Source organism: Varanus komodoensis, unplaced genomic scaffold (assembly GCF_004798865.1).
Source record: "Varanus komodoensis strain SLA01 unplaced genomic scaffold, ASM479886v1 scaffold10, whole genome shotgun sequence".
In the NCBI taxonomy this organism is placed as follows: Eukaryota; Metazoa; Chordata; class Lepidosauria; order Squamata; family Varanidae; genus Varanus; species Varanus komodoensis.
Window position 1 is genome coordinate 16,192,460 of NW_025335269.1, and position 18,173 is coordinate 16,210,632.

At 40.8% G+C, this 18,173-nt stretch overlaps 2 protein-coding genes across 3 annotated transcripts in view; one reads left to right on the top strand and one right to left on the bottom strand.

Moving 5' to 3' along the window:
• AVL9 (AVL9 cell migration associated) overlaps positions 1 to 8,256 on the bottom strand; it is a 34,590-nt gene extending 26,334 nt beyond the window's left edge. The window contains exon 1 of the mRNA XM_044454757.1: positions 8,052 to 8,256. Coding sequence (XP_044310692.1) covers positions 8,052 to 8,165 — 114 coding nt within the window. The 5' untranslated portion in view covers positions 8,166 to 8,256. The remainder of the gene's footprint in view (positions 1 to 8,051) is intronic.
• A 153-nt stretch (positions 8,257 to 8,409) lies between these two features.
• LSM5 (LSM5 homolog, U6 small nuclear RNA and mRNA degradation associated) lies at positions 8,410 to 17,954 on the top strand. 2 transcript variants are annotated; one of them, XM_044454813.1, is made up of 5 exons: positions 8,410 to 8,435; positions 12,455 to 12,550; positions 13,022 to 13,049; positions 14,177 to 14,249; positions 15,258 to 17,954. In XM_044454813.1, the coding sequence occupies exons 2-5, from the start codon at positions 12,496 to 12,498 to the stop codon at positions 15,288 to 15,290; spliced, it is 189 nt and encodes a 62-aa protein (XP_044310748.1). In that variant the 5' UTR covers positions 8,410 to 8,435; positions 12,455 to 12,495; the 3' UTR covers positions 15,291 to 17,954. The 2 variants fall into 2 exon arrangements, with proteins under 2 accessions (XP_044310748.1, XP_044310737.1); XM_044454802.1 differs by lacking the exon at positions 8,410 to 8,435 and adding an exon at positions 10,684 to 10,769.
• Positions 17,955 to 18,173: the final 219 nt, after the last annotated feature.

Below are 18,173 nucleotides of genomic sequence, written 5' to 3' on the forward strand. Positions count from 1 at the left end.
TCTTATTCAAAAACACATGAACACACATGTGCACGCACACACACAAATTAACATTAGACTGAAATAATGAGGTGGCCTATCTAAGTCTGTGACCTGCCCAGGGAGCCATGTGGCTAATGGGGCAGGCTAAAAATTTAATAAATAAATAAATAATAGCAGAGCCTGTTCACTGGAACCTGGCTTGTGGGGCAGGCTAAGTGCTAGCACCAGCACCTGGGAAGTAGAAAAGGGATTGCAGAGGAAATATTTTCTAAAGGCGGCTCCCATGTAAGCAAGGGGCTAAGAATCCGGACTCCAAGTGCAAGTGATACAGATAGAAGAATGATGAAAAAGACAGAAGAGGCAAGGAAATTAGGCATGATGGGAGAAGGGAGAGATGCTGAAATGGCCAGGCAAGATTTAGGGGACAAAACAGATTGCCAAAGTGCAGTCAAGGGCTGTAGGATTGCTGGGCCAGGGTTCTAGATTTCAACAGGGCTGCCAAGGTCAGGACTGTAACTTCAAGAGTTGCAAAGAAGATGATACTGAAGAATTTGTCAGTCAGGGTTCTTACTTGTCCCTGCAGAATTGTTACAATGCACATCTGAGGAAGTGAAAAGAGCAATGAGAAGGTAAGAGTGGAGCTAAATTTTATCTATCCATTTGAAATAACCATCAAGCTGCTTGGCTGGAGGCAACTAGTTTTGCTGTATATTGTTATGCAATATGGAACACTATTTAAAAGTGTAGTACAAAACAAAATGGTAGGGAAGGAGTAACTTATAAACCCGCAATACTCTAGAAGTACATATTCAGGAAACTAAACTGAGCTTTACAGTTAAGTTTACAAAATGAAGACCTCCAGTTTTCCTGTGGATCAACTGTTTTATGATAAAGGCTCTAAGATTTTTAGAAGGTTTTGCAAATTCCTTCACCAAAGACACTTAAGCAAAGTTAATAATGAATAGAGGAGAATCATCTAGCGTACTGGTAACTCATTAAAAAACAAAAAGTCAAGAGTTCAAATAAATGATAACTTTTTGTTGCAAAGGGAGGTGAATAGTAGGGACCCACAAGTCTCTGTACTTTTCAATTTGCTCATAAACTATCTGGAATTAGGGGTGAATAGCAAGATGGCCAGGTCTACAATCAGATGCATCAAGGAACTGGAATAACTCCCCTACGTTGAGAGACTATTTAAAATAGGTCTGTAAAAGGGGCATGGAGCATGAAGGATGTATATAAACAATTCTAAATAAACATGCTTCAGCTTGCATTGCATGCATAAATCTATTATCTATAAATATAGTTCAGGATAAAGACGGAGTATTTGTAACACAAACATTTGTCTCCGCATTAGTTTCACCCATATAACAAAGAATATTTTCTATGTTGTCATTACATTGTTTACCCAAAATATTCCTGTCAAAAGTATACTAGAAGCCACTAAAGTATTTGCCAAAAATGCTCTTTCTTTTTAATCAAAGCCTCTAAATACACATGCAAAACTAATCTACAAGCCCTGTATGGACTTCCACAATGCATAAATATTAAAACTTATCAGCAAATGGCAGGTGTCTACCACTGTGAAAAGGTGAGAAATAGCTTGTGGGACTGCAGAGAGCCCAAATGGCAAAGAAGGCAATGTCCCCTTCCCTTGGACAACTTCATGGTACCCAGGTCTAGCATAGCAGAGGCCTGCTCATCACACGCAGAAGTCTGTGCTGTGCCCAAGACAAGGGAATCAGGCTGACTCTTCACAGTCTGCTTCACTTCATAAACTATAGCAGAGATCGTTCAGTAAGACCAAGCCTTTACCACAAAATGGCTTCCACGGAGGCATAGATGGTCACAAAGGACAAGTAACTTGCCCAAAATGGCCTACCATCTATCCTTCGATAGACTGAAGATTTTGCTGCTCCTGTTAGAGCTTGGCATATTGCCATCAGTCTTGTATGGATGCTTATTTATGCATCTTATGGACTACTTACATTTATGGGTATATTTAAAACACAAGAGTTAAATCTTTCATTCCCCTCTCTCTTTCTTTTATATTAAGAGTGCTGTGTATGCTTACTGGATCTAAAACATAAATGGATATATGTTTTATATGTTCTTTCTTTTGGTCTTCTTTTTCTCTAATTTGCAGTCCCCTCCCCTCTTTTTTTTTTTTTTTTGTTTGCTACATATAAAAAAGCCAAAAATGGGAAGGACAGGGCACCTTGGCAGGCATCAAAAAAAGATGTCCGATGGGTGCCATGTTGCCAACTTGGGGTTAAACTGTGGACACAAAGAAGTCTGTCTGCATCCAAGGCAATTCTAACTAAGGAATGCCACTGCAGGGAGTGAGGGAGGCTGTCCATTCTTCCCCTGGAGATGTGTTACAACAAACAGAATGCAGCTGCGGCCACAATGCGAAAACATGAGAAAGGCAAGTCTGCAGGGAACTCATCTGCCTAAAAACTTCTCTGGAAGCAATGGGACTTGAAGAACCCGACCCACTTCCAGCCCGTCCACTTCCCCTTGCCCCACCTTGTCTGTTGAGTACAATGGAGCATGAGCAAGAAGCACCTGAATTCTATCTAGATCTTAAAGCACAAGTGACCACTGAGATACTATTTCAAATCCCATACATTGCTATTATAGTGGTTTCCCTGTGAAGACAGAATCAAAGTGGAACTTAGACGTGACATTTTCAACATAGTGAGATTATTACAGAGAGATAGTACATAGGAAAGAAAAACGAACAACCCAAAGATGACAGAGAACTACAGCTTAGCCATGTCTAAATTATATTATCTCAGAATAATTTAGAAGCAAGGTGGACTAGCTTTCTCACTGGGACCTACTTAAAACCCATCTTTCACAGCTAGCATATTGGGTCTGATAACATTTCAAAATTGAAAACACAATCAAATTACTGAGACAGAAAAGGAACTGATTTTGAAAACTGTTATTCAAAAAAATATTTTCCACAAGCATAAAAATGCACTATGTCAGGAAGACAGCAATTAGAAGTGTGTCAGATTTATTCACACAAATCTGAGTCACACAGATCAACTCTCCCCTGTAACACCTATTTTCTAGTGATACAATTACTCAACTACAATGGTGTCCACTATGCTGCCCAGCTCTATTCAAAAAGCTCACATTTACCTTTAAAGCCCTAAAGTGTTTGGTATTAGAATCTCTTAAGAGCTGTATTTCCTTCCCCTCATTGTAAGACCTTCATCTCATTTTGGAAGCTCTCTTTCAAATCCCACCACTTGCCAACATTAGGTAAACAGGTACCCAGAAGAAAGGCTTCTTGGTTGTAACACCTAGGATGTACAGTAACCTATTTATTTATTTAGAAAATTTCTAGGCTTCCCCATTTGCCAAAGCCTCAGGGCGGCTTACAAATAAATAAATTAAAATACATAAATAGCAATATAAAATACACGTAACTGTATAAAATACGTTGCCCTGGCCAAAAAACTTAAAAATAAAAATAACATTAACAATTAACATGATGCTTGAATAAAAAGGTCTTTGCCTGGTGCCGAAAAACAAATAACGACGGCACCAGGCGGACCTCTCTGGGGAGCACATTCCATAGATTGGGCGCCACCGCAGAGAAAGCCCTCCTCCGAGTACCTATCCTCCTAATTTCCTTCACGGAAGGTTCCCGGAGAAGGGCCTCTCCCGCTGATTTCAGGGGGCGGGCGGGCATATATGGACGTAAGCGCTCCCTCAGGTAGCCAGGACCCAAGCTGTTTAGGGCTTTATAAGTGATCACCAACACCTTGAATTGGGCCCGGACTTCAATGGGAAGCCAGTGAAGCTCACGGAGGACTGGAGTCATGTGAGCATAACGCCCCGTCCCCGTCAGCAGCCTGGCAGCTCTAACCTACCAGGAGAGGTACCTCTGGATTCCATTCCCCTACCACCAATCTAAAGAAGGCTTTATTTAAGTGGTCTTTTTATAATCTTGATTTTGTTGTGTATACTGCTGCTGTTTAAAGTTGGTCTTGTAAGTGCCATTGCTTTTGGTCATGAGTTTATTTTTAGTCTGACTTATATTTATCTTACTTAAACCACCCAGACAGAAAACACACACACACACACATATGCACTAAGGCATAAATAATATGTTAAGTTATTTACTTTCTTGCAAATCGTGCTTATAATTATCATGGGATTATCATGGGATAGTAATAAGAATAACAAAATCATGTAATTTCACCTACTGTACTTATGAACACTATAGGACAGTTGGGAATCATCCTCACTCTTTCAGGAAGGTATTTGCAATGCCCACTTAGCTCCAGCTGACATTAACATCACATATGACAAATTGCACCCAGAAGCCAAAAAGCTGCTCAGCCAATTACAGAATCAGCCTTGAAGTTACACTTGCGTTCACAGTGGACTTTAACAAAAAGTGCACTTTATATTTTATTATCTCAAAAGATGCTAAATATAACTTTTAATGTGTATATTCTGGGAGGTAGAGAGGTTATGTGGTTAACCTGAAAGGGGAAAACACAGAGAACATTAAGCAAAGTGAGCTTCAACGTTCCTAGCACAACTGCTTTTCTATAAACCAGTTATAGAAAAACAATATAATTAGTCTTACATTTCTGAGGAATCAAAGGTAATTAACTATTGTAAAATTAGCTGGAATCCAAAGAGTTACTTTAGCTAGGCCTAAGCAATTGGGAACACCCAGTGGGATTTTTGTTCTGAAACAATTTATACTATATCACAAACTGCTTTTGGTTTCACAACAAGGTAGCCTTCTGTCAGAGGGGCTGATATCCAAGAAATACAACTCTAAAGCATCTTTTGTACCACAGATATAGCTCTGTAGTTCTCAGGATTCAAGTGAGTTTACCTACAAAGAAACCTTCAGAAAGAGGAAACCAACAAAAAAGTAACCATCTGTGTGTTAGATAGGAGATGATAAAATGTAATCACCAAGTCTAAGTTACAAATTGTTAAGCTGAAAGGCAACTTTACTTGGACTTCCTATGTCAAATAGTAACATATTATGGTCAGTTATGACAATTACTGAATTGCCATCCTGGAAACAACTCTAAAATGGAAATTGCTATCCACTTTGACTTCCTTGCCATTTTTCCCCACAGCCAAAGCTCAAGGAAGAAATTACCATTCTTAACATATGACAGTTGATAACTTACATAAGCGCATTAATGGTTCACCAGAAATTATACTGTCAGACTGAGCTTAACATACGAATTATGGGGCAGAGGAGAGGTGTAACAATACAATGTGTCTGCTTATGTGAAGAAAAGGCTAGCCTGTGACCAAATATGTAAAAAGTAACTTTTCAGCTTGACCCCAGGCATAAGCCCCACTTTGTTCTGTGGGTTTCATTCTAAAATAACTGCACTCAGAGCTGCAGCCTTATATTTGTTTGTGACATTTCTTTACAAAACTCAGTTCTTCTCTCTTTGTTCATTCATAATCTGTATTCTACCTTTAAACTAACAGGTGCTGTTTATCAGTGAATACTTGCAACTTGTTCTGCCAACTCTCTTTAAGCTTAGCTGAAAATGTGCACATTTTGCCAAGTTCCAGCTTTTGAGTCTGAAAGCTGAGAAAATTGTTTTAACAAGATAAATATCTCCATGTATAAGTGCAATATGACAAATTGAGTCATTCCTTCTCCAGGGTCTAAGTGCTGCTACTGCCAGATGGAATAATTGAAGACTTACCCACAGAAACAAGGAAGGATTGTCAATATTTGTATTGTTTAAACAGAAAGTCAGCCTCCAAAATGACACTGCCTATATACAAAGCTTGTAAAACATTGTGCTTTATGCACAGCAGAGATTTACAGTGCAATTTTTCATGTGTCTTCTCAGAAGCAAGTCATATCAACAGAAAAGCTATGCTGGATGAAACCAAGGTTCCCTCTAATCCAGCATGCTGGTCACACAGCAGCCATGGGAGGTGCACAAAAACAACACAAGTGCAATAGCACCTTGCAGCTCATGTTCCTTCCCTGGCAAGTGATGTGCAGATGCATATTCCCCACCTCCCCAAACACACACACTGGGGGTAATATGTAGACCATTGGGTACAAATCTACAAGCTTAAACAATATCATTTTAAACATAAAATAGGGGTGGGAAATGCATACCCTTGCATATGTAGCTGATTTCCAATCCTATCAAACCCAGCCAGTACGGCTAGAGGTCAGGGATAATGGAAATAGTAGTCCAACATCAGAAGCACAGATTTTCTTTATAAAGGACACCTTCAAGTACTGTCTTACATACTGAGCTCGTTGCAGATTATGAAATCTACTTCAACAGCAGGCAAATATTCTGTAGCTCAAAACAATAAGCTAGCTAAAGCTTATTGTTTTGAGCATCATATGCCTTGAAGAGGCATCGTATGCCTTGATATGATAGTCCGTCCTACTGCCATCCTGACCTACAGAGCATGATTTGAGGGGCTTGGTGCAGTGGGTGGCACCCTTGGGCTGGCACTGAAGGACAATGCCAAAGGGCACTGCCTGTCTGGTGTTTGCTTGGTGCCCTTTCGGCACTGTTCAGGGCTGGGTCTCTTGGCCACGGGTTGCTGATTTGTTGCTGTATTTCTTGTTTATTGCTTTCTAAATATGATTGTTTTGCTGTTCCTGTGCATATTTTTTAATCTGTAAGCCAACCAGAGAGCCCAGTAGGCTATGGGGTCATATAAAAGTGTAATAATAATAATTTATGTACTTCACACAGGCACTTAACAGACCTTGCCTTGCTTGCAGGCTTCCAGGAAACATAACACTGGCTGCTGTTATGCTGGTGCTGGATTAGATGGACCCAGTAGAACTGGTCTTGTTAGCAGGGAATACTCCAGGGCAGAATCGTGCTCTTGGTGATTAAAGTCAAATGGCAACCCTTTGAAGTTCCTGTCACTGCAGTCTCTCTCCCTTATTTAAATCCCTTCCTCATTAAAACTGTTTTAGCTATGGCCTAAGAGAAACACCATGAGCAAGCATAAGAATAGCTATGCAAATTTAACCTCTGACATACATGTGTATTTGACAATAGATAAGCATTGCCCACAAGGCTATGCCTTTGTATGCTGAGTTGCTTACAGCACAGTCTTATGGATGGAAGAAAGTCCTACTGTGTTGAGTGGGGTTTACCCCCATTAAGTGTGTTTAGGAATGCAACCTTAATGCTGGAACAAGTATCACACTCCAGTTCCATACTCACAATTGATCATGTAGACTAGAAACCATAATCCTCAAGTATAAGTAAAAATTAAAAAGCTGGAAGTAATCTACTACCTTAGTCATTCCACCAACTGTTATGAAGTATAAAAGAATGATCACAGTTTAAATTAATTAAGATAATAGCCTTATGTACACTTCACTAGGAACTATGGAACTTGCATACAAATAAGCATGGATAAGCAAGCTGCATGTTATCCATGTTCAAAACAAAACATAGGGTTACACACAAAAGTTGACAACCAGAGCAAAACAACGTTAACATTACAGAGTACCCTCACCACTCCAGACTTGGGACTCTGAATATGCATGCATACTAATTTTCATCATCAAACCAGATTTTTCCCACCCCCTCCTCCCAATCTCTGCGTTCTAACATCTTGCCTGATGAAAAAACCTGGAAATTTCAAAAACTTGCAAAATTTTAGGATCGTTTAATCGATCTAATAAATATGGATTTTTGGCATGATTCATGTTAGGCCGTGTTGGGGCGGGGAACTATATCGGCATGGATGGATGGATGGATGACCCTCCTCACACACACACACACACACACACACGCAAGATATTTTAGGAAATCACGATGATGTGCACATAGAAGCACGGAAAAAGAAAGGAGGGAGCGAGATTAAAGCCATCATAGGAAAGAAGAACCAAATGGAAAGGCAACGCACTTAGGAGAAGGGTGATGGGAAGAGGAAGGAATCCGATGTGGGAGCTGGGAAAGAGGACGAGAGGCAAGAGGGGCAGAAGAAAGGAAGATCAGCAGGCGATACTGCTAGGGTGGCAGTGGGACGCCAACGAAGCAGAGCCGGCAGCTCCTCACCTGGCAGCCCTTCTTATGGTGGAAGCCGACCACCACGATGTGCAGCACTGGCCCCCTGCAGCCGCCCGCGGTCCGAGGGTGGGGGTCGCCTTGCGCTCTGCCCCTTCGCTCCATGAAGGAGCCGCGGCTTCGGCGGCGGCACCACCAGCGCCGCCCGCCCCGACAGCAGGCGGTTGTTTACAGACCGGCCACGAGCGCTTCCTTCCGCAGCCGAGACGAAAGCCTGACGCCCGTCAGAATGTGCTGATTGGCCGTCACTGCGCATGCTCCAGGTACCGCGCACGCTCAGTAGCGCCCGCTGAAGCCGCGCCGGCCCTCACTCCAAGCCCTGCTCTCTGCGGCTCGGCTTGTCGGTAGAGGACCGGAAGACAGTGGCGGCAAGCGGTATGTTGGAAAACCTTAACGGTCCTGAGGATGACGAGCGAAGACGGGAGCAAAATGAGAGCGCGGAACTCTTGGCAGGCTTTTTAGGGGCCGAGGAAAGCCAGCGGGGCCGGTGTGCGGTCAGTTCAGCCAAGCTACTGGCGGTATTAGCAAAACCAGAGTACAGATGGAGCTTCCTCACCCTATTACCTCAGGCTGGTTCCTCCTGGCAACCAGGTGCCAATGCTCGGTTCTTAAAGGGGCAGTACGCCGCACCGCGAAGCAAGGGCTTCCCCCTTGTGGCGATCCCTGCTTTGGCGACTTCCTGTGCAGCTCAGAGGCGAGCGCATGCTGCACTGTTCAAGAAAGAGATCGCCTGTCTGTAGCCCTTACAGCGATTGCCAGGTTTGCGGTTGACTTTCCTGGGAGATTGCTCTGTCAGTACACACACACAAGCAAGCAAAAAGACATTCCGCCGGCCATAAGATAACAATCGTACATGGCTGCTACAATGAAAAGCATAATTCTTGATGTAATTTATCTGAAGCTTTGTTTAAAGAAAACCCATCCATAATAAGACCATCCTGAGACTCTTGCTAAGAGGACAGTATAGAAAAGCTTTAAATAAATAAGGAAATATATGATAGGGGTTGAAGCATTGTCCTTTTATAAAGGGTTAGTGCCCCTTCTCCATCCTCTTACCTTACCAAAGGTTGTTTTAGAGTCTAATTTAAATTTGTCACTGCTCCTAACATCAGCTCGTGCTTGTTCTCTCCCAGTACAGTTTTCTATATCCAGTTTTGACAATTAGCAAATTGTTGTGAACTCACCCTTTTGCATTGTTAAGACGGGCAAGAGTAGCTCACATGACTTGCAAAAGAGCAGGACTGCAGAGAGAGCCCTATCCACTCCTTCCCTGGGAAAGTGCACTAAGATTAGGACCTTTGAAAGATGCAAATTTTGCTTAAATCTATGGGTTTCTATCAATTAGGATCCTTTGTATAGGTGGTTTTATGCCTCATGTGCAAATCTCATGGGCAAGAAGTTGCTGTGATGGGAGAAGGGGTTGATCTTAAGTATAGGTACTTTCCTGAAGAGGTCCATCAGTCAGCCTTCTTTGGTCCAGCTGCTAGTTCTTGCCTCTGTCTTAGAAAAATGGAATAAACACTGAATTTATGGCTCTGTGGATCAAGACAGATGTCTGAAACATGCTGCAGTTGTCAGATGGGAATAAGCAGACTTGTCTCATTTTATGAATGGGCTTCCCAGCCTTCCCCAACCTGGTGCTCTCCAGATGAGCTAGACTGCAACTATAATGACATCTGGAAAACAGCATTTCACAAGTGGAGCAGAGAGAGAGAGCCATGAACAAGTCTGATCATATTGCTTTTGCTTAGAATGGCTACTTTGTATTGCTTAGAAAGCAATGCATTTTTCTGAAATACCACAAATTATGTTTTGTGGCACTTTAATTTTAAAGCATTTTACTCCAGTTCCTAATTTTTCAGTCAAAAAGTCTCTGAGCAGTAACTAGTTTTCGTAAGAAACAGCCTCTCTCACTCACACTATACATTTTCTGTAACTTAAGATACAATCCTTATATTGCTCACAATATGGACAGCTTTGGTGTTAAAGAACAAAAGAAGAAATTTTGCAAACCAGATGGTTCTATCTGGCAGATATCCTCAAGTAGCACTCAGATATCAGATAACAGGATGGATAGAATTCATCTTTTTGCAATGGTAGCTGTCCTAAAATGGTGCTTTTGCTGGGGCGGACCAGTCAACTTGCATGTTAAAGTGGTACAGCTATTAGAGAACGGTATCACACGCTTTTTTTTTCTTCTTCAGACCATGCAGATCAGCCCTTCGAATCGACCCTGAATTCATTTTTTTATCTCAGCATTCAGTCCAGTGGATAGGAGGGTGTTGTGCGTGTATGCAGAGCAAATTCTTTTTTATCCCCCGCCAAGCTTCCAGTATCTGCAATAAGAAGTTCCAGGGATGTATATTCTATTCAGCTTTAAAATTTCCTACCTGGAGAATAAACTCCACTGAATTCAGTGGGACTTTAGAGTAGTGCTGTTACAAACAGAGAGCAATACACCTGCAAAGTGCTGCTTGATCTCGCGCGCTGTCTTCCTCCGCCCCATTAGTTAGGTTCGATTGCTCTCTTATCGATTTCTTGAGTCTGTTCGGACTGGAGCGGTTACTCCTGTCGGGGGTACGAACGCGTCGCCTTTCAACTAGGAGCCCTGCAGGAGGCTCCAATTAAAGAGAGGGGATCGATTGGTCAGGCCTTACTGCAAAATGGCGGCCACCGCGACTACTAACCCGTCTCAGCTTTTACCGCTCGGTAACGAACGCCGGCTCTCGCCTGGGAGTAGACTGAGTGGGTTGGGGGTCTCGGCCCTTAGGTCGAGAAGCGGAGCCAGCGGCAGTGGAGCTGCTTAGCCTTGCTGGGTTTTCCGACTGTGGGATTTGTGTGCTGTTGAGACACAACGAGGAGCGTGAGCGTGAGCGTGATATGGGCTGAATGAGAAATGGAAGGGCGGGAATTCATACGGGCTCATACACGCTTCAGTCGCGGGATGGCCTGGAGCTGAGCTTGTATCTGCGCATGCAGCAGGCTGGCCTCCATCAGACTGTTCTTCCTCTTCCGTCCCCTCTTTGGTTTTTATTGTAGGAGAGGATTCAAGTCTGGTACGTTAAGGAGAGCGGTTCAAATCTAGCCCTCTTCCAGTTACACTACTTTTCCACTCTCACAGACTTGAAGCCCGGCTTACACAATTATTTATTTAGGGTGCAGCCTTAAACGTGATAGTTGGGGGGGGGGGGGCAATCCTGCAGCTCCCATCACTTCTCAGTCAGCATGGCTAATCTGAGAATTTTGGGAGTTGTAGGACTATTATCTAAACATGAATTATGTCCCGAAGGGATTTTAAATCTATGCTTTAGGGTGCCTTAAAGCTGGTTTGCAGTTTACAGTATTATGAACACAAATTGGAATTAAATATGGTCATATATATGGACGTGCAGCACCTCATACTTTTTTTTTTTAGCAATTAATGTAGACAGTAATGCCTGCAGCAGCATGATGTGGTAGAGTACTAAAGTTAGAAGTTGCCATATACCAGCTTTCTCCCACATGAAATATATAATTGCAAATAAGAAGTTAGTGCTTGAGAGTTCCTTTAAAGTGTGATTCCCCACTGTATGGCTGAAGCAATGAATTCTGTTCTACAGCCTCATTCTCCTTCATACTTAGGCTCAACTGGAGTGTGTCACAGTTGAGAAATGTCTGAGATCATGTGAGATGGTATGGAAGTGCATCTGAAAGAGAGCACTTTATTCTCTAGAGCAGAGATATGCAACCTTTTAGGGTTTGTTCACAGATCTGGCAAGTTGACAAACTTTCCTGGGTACCATCAGAAAACAGCTGCCATGGGAGACATGGCTTACCAAACACAAGTGACAGGAGTCACTTCCTTTTCTCCTCCCTATTTTTTTGGTGTCTGAATACACTGCAGAAGAAAGCACTGGTCAGCAGCTATATGCCATAATCATTTCCTAATGTCTCTGAGACCAGTTGTGGCCCAGAGGCATTCATAGGAAATGAAGGTGTTAGCAGGTGAATGCCTCCATTTCGCTTTGAAGTGGTCCCAGTGGCCAGATATAGCATTTTTAATTTTTAAAAGGGTTGAGCATCTTGGTCCCAGGTGACATTCGTGCCTATGCACCATGTTGTGTACCCTTTTTTGAGGGTACCTGTAGCTCTTTAGATATGGTTGGACTCCAGCACTCATCAGCCCCAAACAGTATTGCCAGTGGTCAGGAAAGATAGGAATTGTAGTCTGGCTACTGCTGGAGAGCTGCAGATTTCTTACTGCTGATTTAAACAGTGGTTCAGGGGCTTGGAATGCAGTAACATTAAAATTTGATTTAGCAAATCTCTAAATGTTTTGAAAATAGACTATTTTGGAGATAGGTTTAAAAATCATTAACATCTGCTGCTTAAAAATTGTTTTTTCTGTTTAACAGAGCTGGTGGATAAATGCATAGGCTCTCGCATTCACATTGTGATGAAAAGTGATAAAGAAATTGTTGGTACACTGCTAGGATTTGATGACTTTGTCAGTATCCTTTAAAACAAATATGTGGACGCTTTTGCCTGTTTGTTTTTTATATTTATAAATAACCCTTTAGAAATACTATTCTTTTTAAAGGATTTTTCCTGAGGTTTTGTCGGAGTAAAAGAAAGTCTACAATTAGTTGGTGCACCCAGTGCTTGTAACTGGCTGTATGAAAGTGGATGTGGCCACTGAACTTTCCACTGATGTGGAAACTCCCATTTATGTGACCTGGTACCTCCTCAAGACTAAGACATCTCACTCTGTGCCCCAGTTCCTTACATGCTGACAGAATACAAATGGAGATGTTTGTCTTCCCTTCCAGGCTTTTAGCCTGGTGGCCATTGTACACACTGAAATAATTGTGTAAAGCCATAGAATGCATGAAGAATGTTAGCCAACTTTAACCACTGCTGTGACTGAAAGAACAATATTTGTGCATTCATAGTAATTGATTTCCCTTGACAATGGTCTCCAGACATGGTATTAGAAGATGTTACAGAATTGTAAGTATGGCTGCTTCTGACTTTCAAGCTAAGCACATTCTGTGCTTCATTGTTTCATGTACCCATGGTTGTCCATACCTTTTCTAGTACCTGTTCTGCTAAATGTGCCTTTTTAAGTTTTCACATATGTGTACATAAGCTAACATACTAGGTGCTTCGGGGGGGGGATTCTTTAGAGCAGTATATTGTAATTCTGTAGTGCTGACTTGTTTTCCAGAAAAGTAGGATGTAATACTCCTTTCTCTCTGCAAAAAAATTATCTTAATTCCATTTAGTGCTGCCACCCCAAAGTAGTTCTTTGTTCAGCTTCCTGTAGAGCTAATAGCCATGCTTTCCGGATTGAACAGTGGGTGGTACTCTATAAAAGTTGCCCAGATTAATATGGTAATATTTGTAGAAGAGAAATCTGTATGCCTAATTTTTTTGAGGCCATTCTTTTTGCATTATCTGAACTATATGGAAACAATTCCAGCATGGTTGCTTCCAACAGTATTTTTAAAGTATTTTCTTGTGTACAAATTATTTCCCTTTAAGACTACTAATAGTTATAACACTCAACAGTGTTTTGATATTTTATGAGGCAAGACAATTCACATAAGAAATTGCTCTTGTATACCAATTGTTCACCCTTAAATCCATGCTAATGATCTTATACTTATTCCCCTTTAAATCCCACATAGTCTTACAATTATTACTTCCCCAGAGCAGTGTGGGAAGCAACCCCAGTGCAATTGTTTCTGTACAGTCAAGGTAAGCAGTTATTTCCCACACCAATGTTGTCCTTCCTGGAAAGTTGGTTTACCCTGGCATGGGAAGCAGACACATTATTAACTCTTCCCATGTGAACTTGTTCTTAAATTTATGGACTACTTTGGGAAGCAGCCACACTTCATTGCCCCCCTTGCACAAGAAAGGGGTCTGATGCACTGGTTCAAAAGGCTTGGATTGCACCAATGTGGGTTTTTCAGCCCATTTTAATTAGTAATTTCCATTAACTTCACTGTGATTTACTTTCATGGAATTGTGTTTGAGATTTCAGCTTCTCTCTGATGGTTATGCCTTGAATGAATTTTTTTTCACCAAAAAATTCTAGCTGTGTAAATGTTGTCTTTTTAAATGTCCAACAGTGAAATCACACCTGAAGGACGAAGAATCACAAAGCTTGATCAGATTTTGCTGAATGGAAATAACATAACAATGGTAAGTATTTTTTAATACGAATCATTTCCTCTTAAATGCCTACAAATTATGGTAAAATTCAATTACCTGGAAAATAATTAATTGATAATCAATGTTTGAATAGACATTAGGTTGATTTAGGATTAGAATGGGAACATAAGAACCTAAGAAAAACTATGCCAAATCAGACCAAGGTCGACCTGGTGCAGCATTCTGTATACACAGTGGCAAACCAGCTGCTCAAAGGATCCCTCAAACAGGATGGGTACAAGCCCTTCTGGCCAAGCTTCTCAGCAACTGGGATATGCAGGCATGCCACCTCTGGTAAAGGATGTGGCACATAACCAGCAAGGCTAGTTGCCACTGAGAGCCTCCTCCCTCATGAGTCTATCCAGTTCCCTTTTAAAGCCATCAAGGTTAGCACCTGTGGTGGCAAATTCCATAATTTAACTACATGCTGTGTGAAGTAAATTAGTAAATGTAGTGACACTCTTATTTTGATCAAGGTTGAACCTACTTTTCTTCATTCTGAAAACAAATCTTTTTCTAGAGTGACAGAATTGCACTGTGGAATTTCTTCTTTGATAGCATATTTTGAAAAGAGGCGCTTGTTTTGAGCATTACTCTTTGAAACAAATTGCTTCCGATTTAGTTAATGAACATTCAGCAAAAACAGTAAGCCTCTGCACAAATGTGATACAAGGGTTAGTTGGTTTTTCTGATGGATTTTATTCGTTGACATTTCTAGGTTTTGTGTTGATCTACGTATTTCTACCAAAATAATCCAGGGTGGCTTATACAAAGTAGGCAAGGTAATGGAAGGGATCTCACTGATGATTCTTCAAATTAGTTCCTCTAGGAAGAAACCAGGTAGCTGATATTTTAGATAAATCAATACAAGTAACCTCAGTGGGCATGTTTCTATAGACAGGATGGAATTGGGTTGGTGCACAGCATTTCTAGATTGTAATGCTTATGTTCTTTTTCTTCTCACATCATAACTGCCTCCCCCCACCACACCCCATACAGCTGGTTCCTGGAGGAGAAGGACCGGAAGTGTAAATAATCTGAATTGCTATCACTGAAGACTTTCTGTTAAATATTTTGTATGAATACCTTTGTGAAATGTAATGAGCTTTTTATTTGTACATTTCAAGTTGATATTTGAATACAAAATGCAATTTCCATTTCAGGGAAAATGCATTGTTTAGATGACTTTGTAAGTTTAAATGATTGTTGTAAAAGCAAAATTGAGTTGCTGGTAAGAGCAATGGGAAAAATTAAGTGATGAATACAGTTTTTGTAACTCTGAAATGTGCTTACTGCAAATTTTGATGTCAGATAGAATGATGAATCTTCTGTGGTTCTTTTTCAGCCTTCTTAGAGTGGGTATAAATTTTACATGTTAAAAAAAACTATCCGGACTATTTAATCTGTGCTTCCCAAAGAGTATAGGAACACATTTCCTCCTTCTCCTCTATTGTGTTCAAGATCTAGGCTATTATTATATGCTGAAATACCTTGTGATTTGTTTGAGAAAAGTAACACTGGGCTCATTCTCATATAATGGTAAATTAATTAACCCAAAGTTCCTGCTGTTATGTACAAGGAGATAGTTTTCTGTTTATGAGAGTATGTTTCTCACCAAGTCCCTACTATAATATTATACTTTATGCTTGATATTGTTCACTTAATTAAAACAGTATTCCAAGTAGCCTTTAACACCTCCATGAGCAGTTTAAGTAGTGTATCCCTGAATAACAAAGTTGATAAGTTGAACTTGAGAATAATGGAAATCATTGGAAGGAATTATGTCCTTTCCAGAAAACCATTGCAAAAACTTAAAAATTTAAAACTATTCAAAATTGTTTTTGTAGTGTAAAGCTATTTCAGGAGCCAAGAGAGTGCTAACTTAAGCTCATTGAAATAAAGTTTTCTTTTTCATCTACCCAGCTGTGCCTTCATGCTCTATTCTGTTTTGTTCAGGAGAGTTTTTCAGCCCTCTGACAGTGTCTGTAGGAGAGGGGATAGGAAACCATTCTTCCATCCAGTCCACTACCCAGAAAATGGAGTGTCACATCCCCCACCCCAAAAACCCCTCTTCTTGAGTACAAATGAGTCTTGCCTCCTTTGCTTATGTGTAATTTTTAAAATATAACATATCTGAACCGAATAGCAACACAAAAGTGCAATACAATAAACTCTGAGATGAAAAAGTTGCATTATAACTAAACTGCAATGAGTTCACCACAAAAGCGTGGTGAACTCTATCTTAAACTGTTTCAACACTGAATAAAGAGGTCCCATTTATCATTAACCTTTATTCTCTAACTTTGGTGTGAAATGTGGAAATCCTCCCAGAGGACTTATTAATTGTTGGTGGACTAACTTCCTTTCATCTATAAGAGGTTGCAGAACATGCTGCTGTCATAACAAAGAACTCACAATCTGATGTGAGGTTCTTTTGGGGTCTTCTAATGCAGTTGTGCCTTTAAGACAGGGGTCTCAAACTCGCGGGCCAATTGCTGGGACGGGCAGGGCACGGGGGAGGGTCCCTGCAGCCTTCAAAGTGCTGGCGGCGCCCGGGCCGGCCGCGGGATGAGTGGCCCACCACCGCCGCGGTGGTGGAATACTTGATGCGGCCCAGCCTTACCCAGACTCTACTTTCAGTGGCCCCCAGGTAAGTTGAGTTTGAGATCCCTGCTTTAAGATAACCAAATAAACTTGCCAGTAGATCTTGGGAAAGCTCATAACACACGACTTTTTAAATAATTCACAGAAGTAGTACAAGTATTTTCCCCTGGTTAATTCTTTAGCATTGTTCAGTATATTTGAACATATTTTTACAGTAAGGGTAGGCACTTAAAAGCTGGCATGATCAGGGCTAGCATCCCTGCAACCTCTAATACCCCACTCTCCTCTTCTTCTTTTTTTTTAAGACAACCCTCCTGTTCACATGTGCTCTCTGTCCCATAATGTGAATCATATTCTACTAGCCTACCAGGCATGGAGTGTTGATGCAGTTTTAAAGAATTGAATGGCATGTGGTGGTGGGATGAAGAGAAGTGTACATTGTTTGCTTCTCATGGCTACCTAAAGGGGGCACCAGAAGGGGCACTAGGTCCTACTTCTAAAATTGCTTAGCTGCACTGCTGGATGCTTGCTCTTTCACACACTGGGGACTTTACTCACTTTCTAAAATATTGGCACTGTGTGTCCACTAGAGGGCGACCATCCAAATTAAAGCTATAAGTGTAAGGCCAGAATCCAGACTAATGTTTATATTTTGAGTATAAAATGCATGCGGCGAGAACTAGCAGTTAGTGCTTTTTGTGGTAAAATTAAAGTAATATCAAAAAAATTGAAATACCACAAAAACATGAAAGCAATGTCAGCAATTCCAATTTTTACTTCATGCTTTCTAAATTTAATTATTGTACATACAAGTTTGTTTACATAATAACCTTTCATGACAAAAAATAGTTATGTGGTTTTTCAATTCACACAATTTTAACTGACTGACTGTGGCTTGTAAGCAGATATGTAAACCACCTAGTGTTTAGCAGAAAAAAGGAAGAAAATGCTAATAATTTCTCTCAATTCTAGTTTGAATATTCTGTTAATTTATTTGTGTTTCTGTAATCTCCCATGTATATTAACATAATCTCTTCTGTAAAGTATTTGCTTTGAATGTTCAACCTTTTATTAAACACTTGCTCAACATCAGTTCTTTACTAAATGTATCTGCTGTTTCTTGATGCTCATGAAATCTTTTCATAAAGTAATTCCTATATACAGTTCATTACAAGACACTGTTTGACCTGAATATCAGATACATAGTATTTCATCACTTATCTTGAAACCACTGAAATGTAGTACTCTATTTCAAACATTGTACTGGAGTGGTGATAACTTATCAATACAGTAAAACTTCCATATCCACTA

What these genes read in the sequence shown, in the direction of transcription:
- LSM5 (XM_044454802.1), top strand. Translation starts at nt 10,724, where the DNA reads ATGGCGGCCACCGCGACTACTAACCCGTCTCAGCTTTTACCGCTCG. An exon ending in GTCTCAGCTTTTACCGCTCG is followed by an intron (nt 10,770 to 12,454) that starts GTAACGAACGCC and finishes TCTGTTTAACAG; the next exon opens with AGCTGGTGGATAAATGCATA. An exon ending in AGGATTTGATGACTTTGTCA is followed by an intron (nt 12,551 to 13,021) that starts GTATCCTTTAAA and finishes AATGGTCTCCAG; the next exon opens with ACATGGTATTAGAAGATGTT.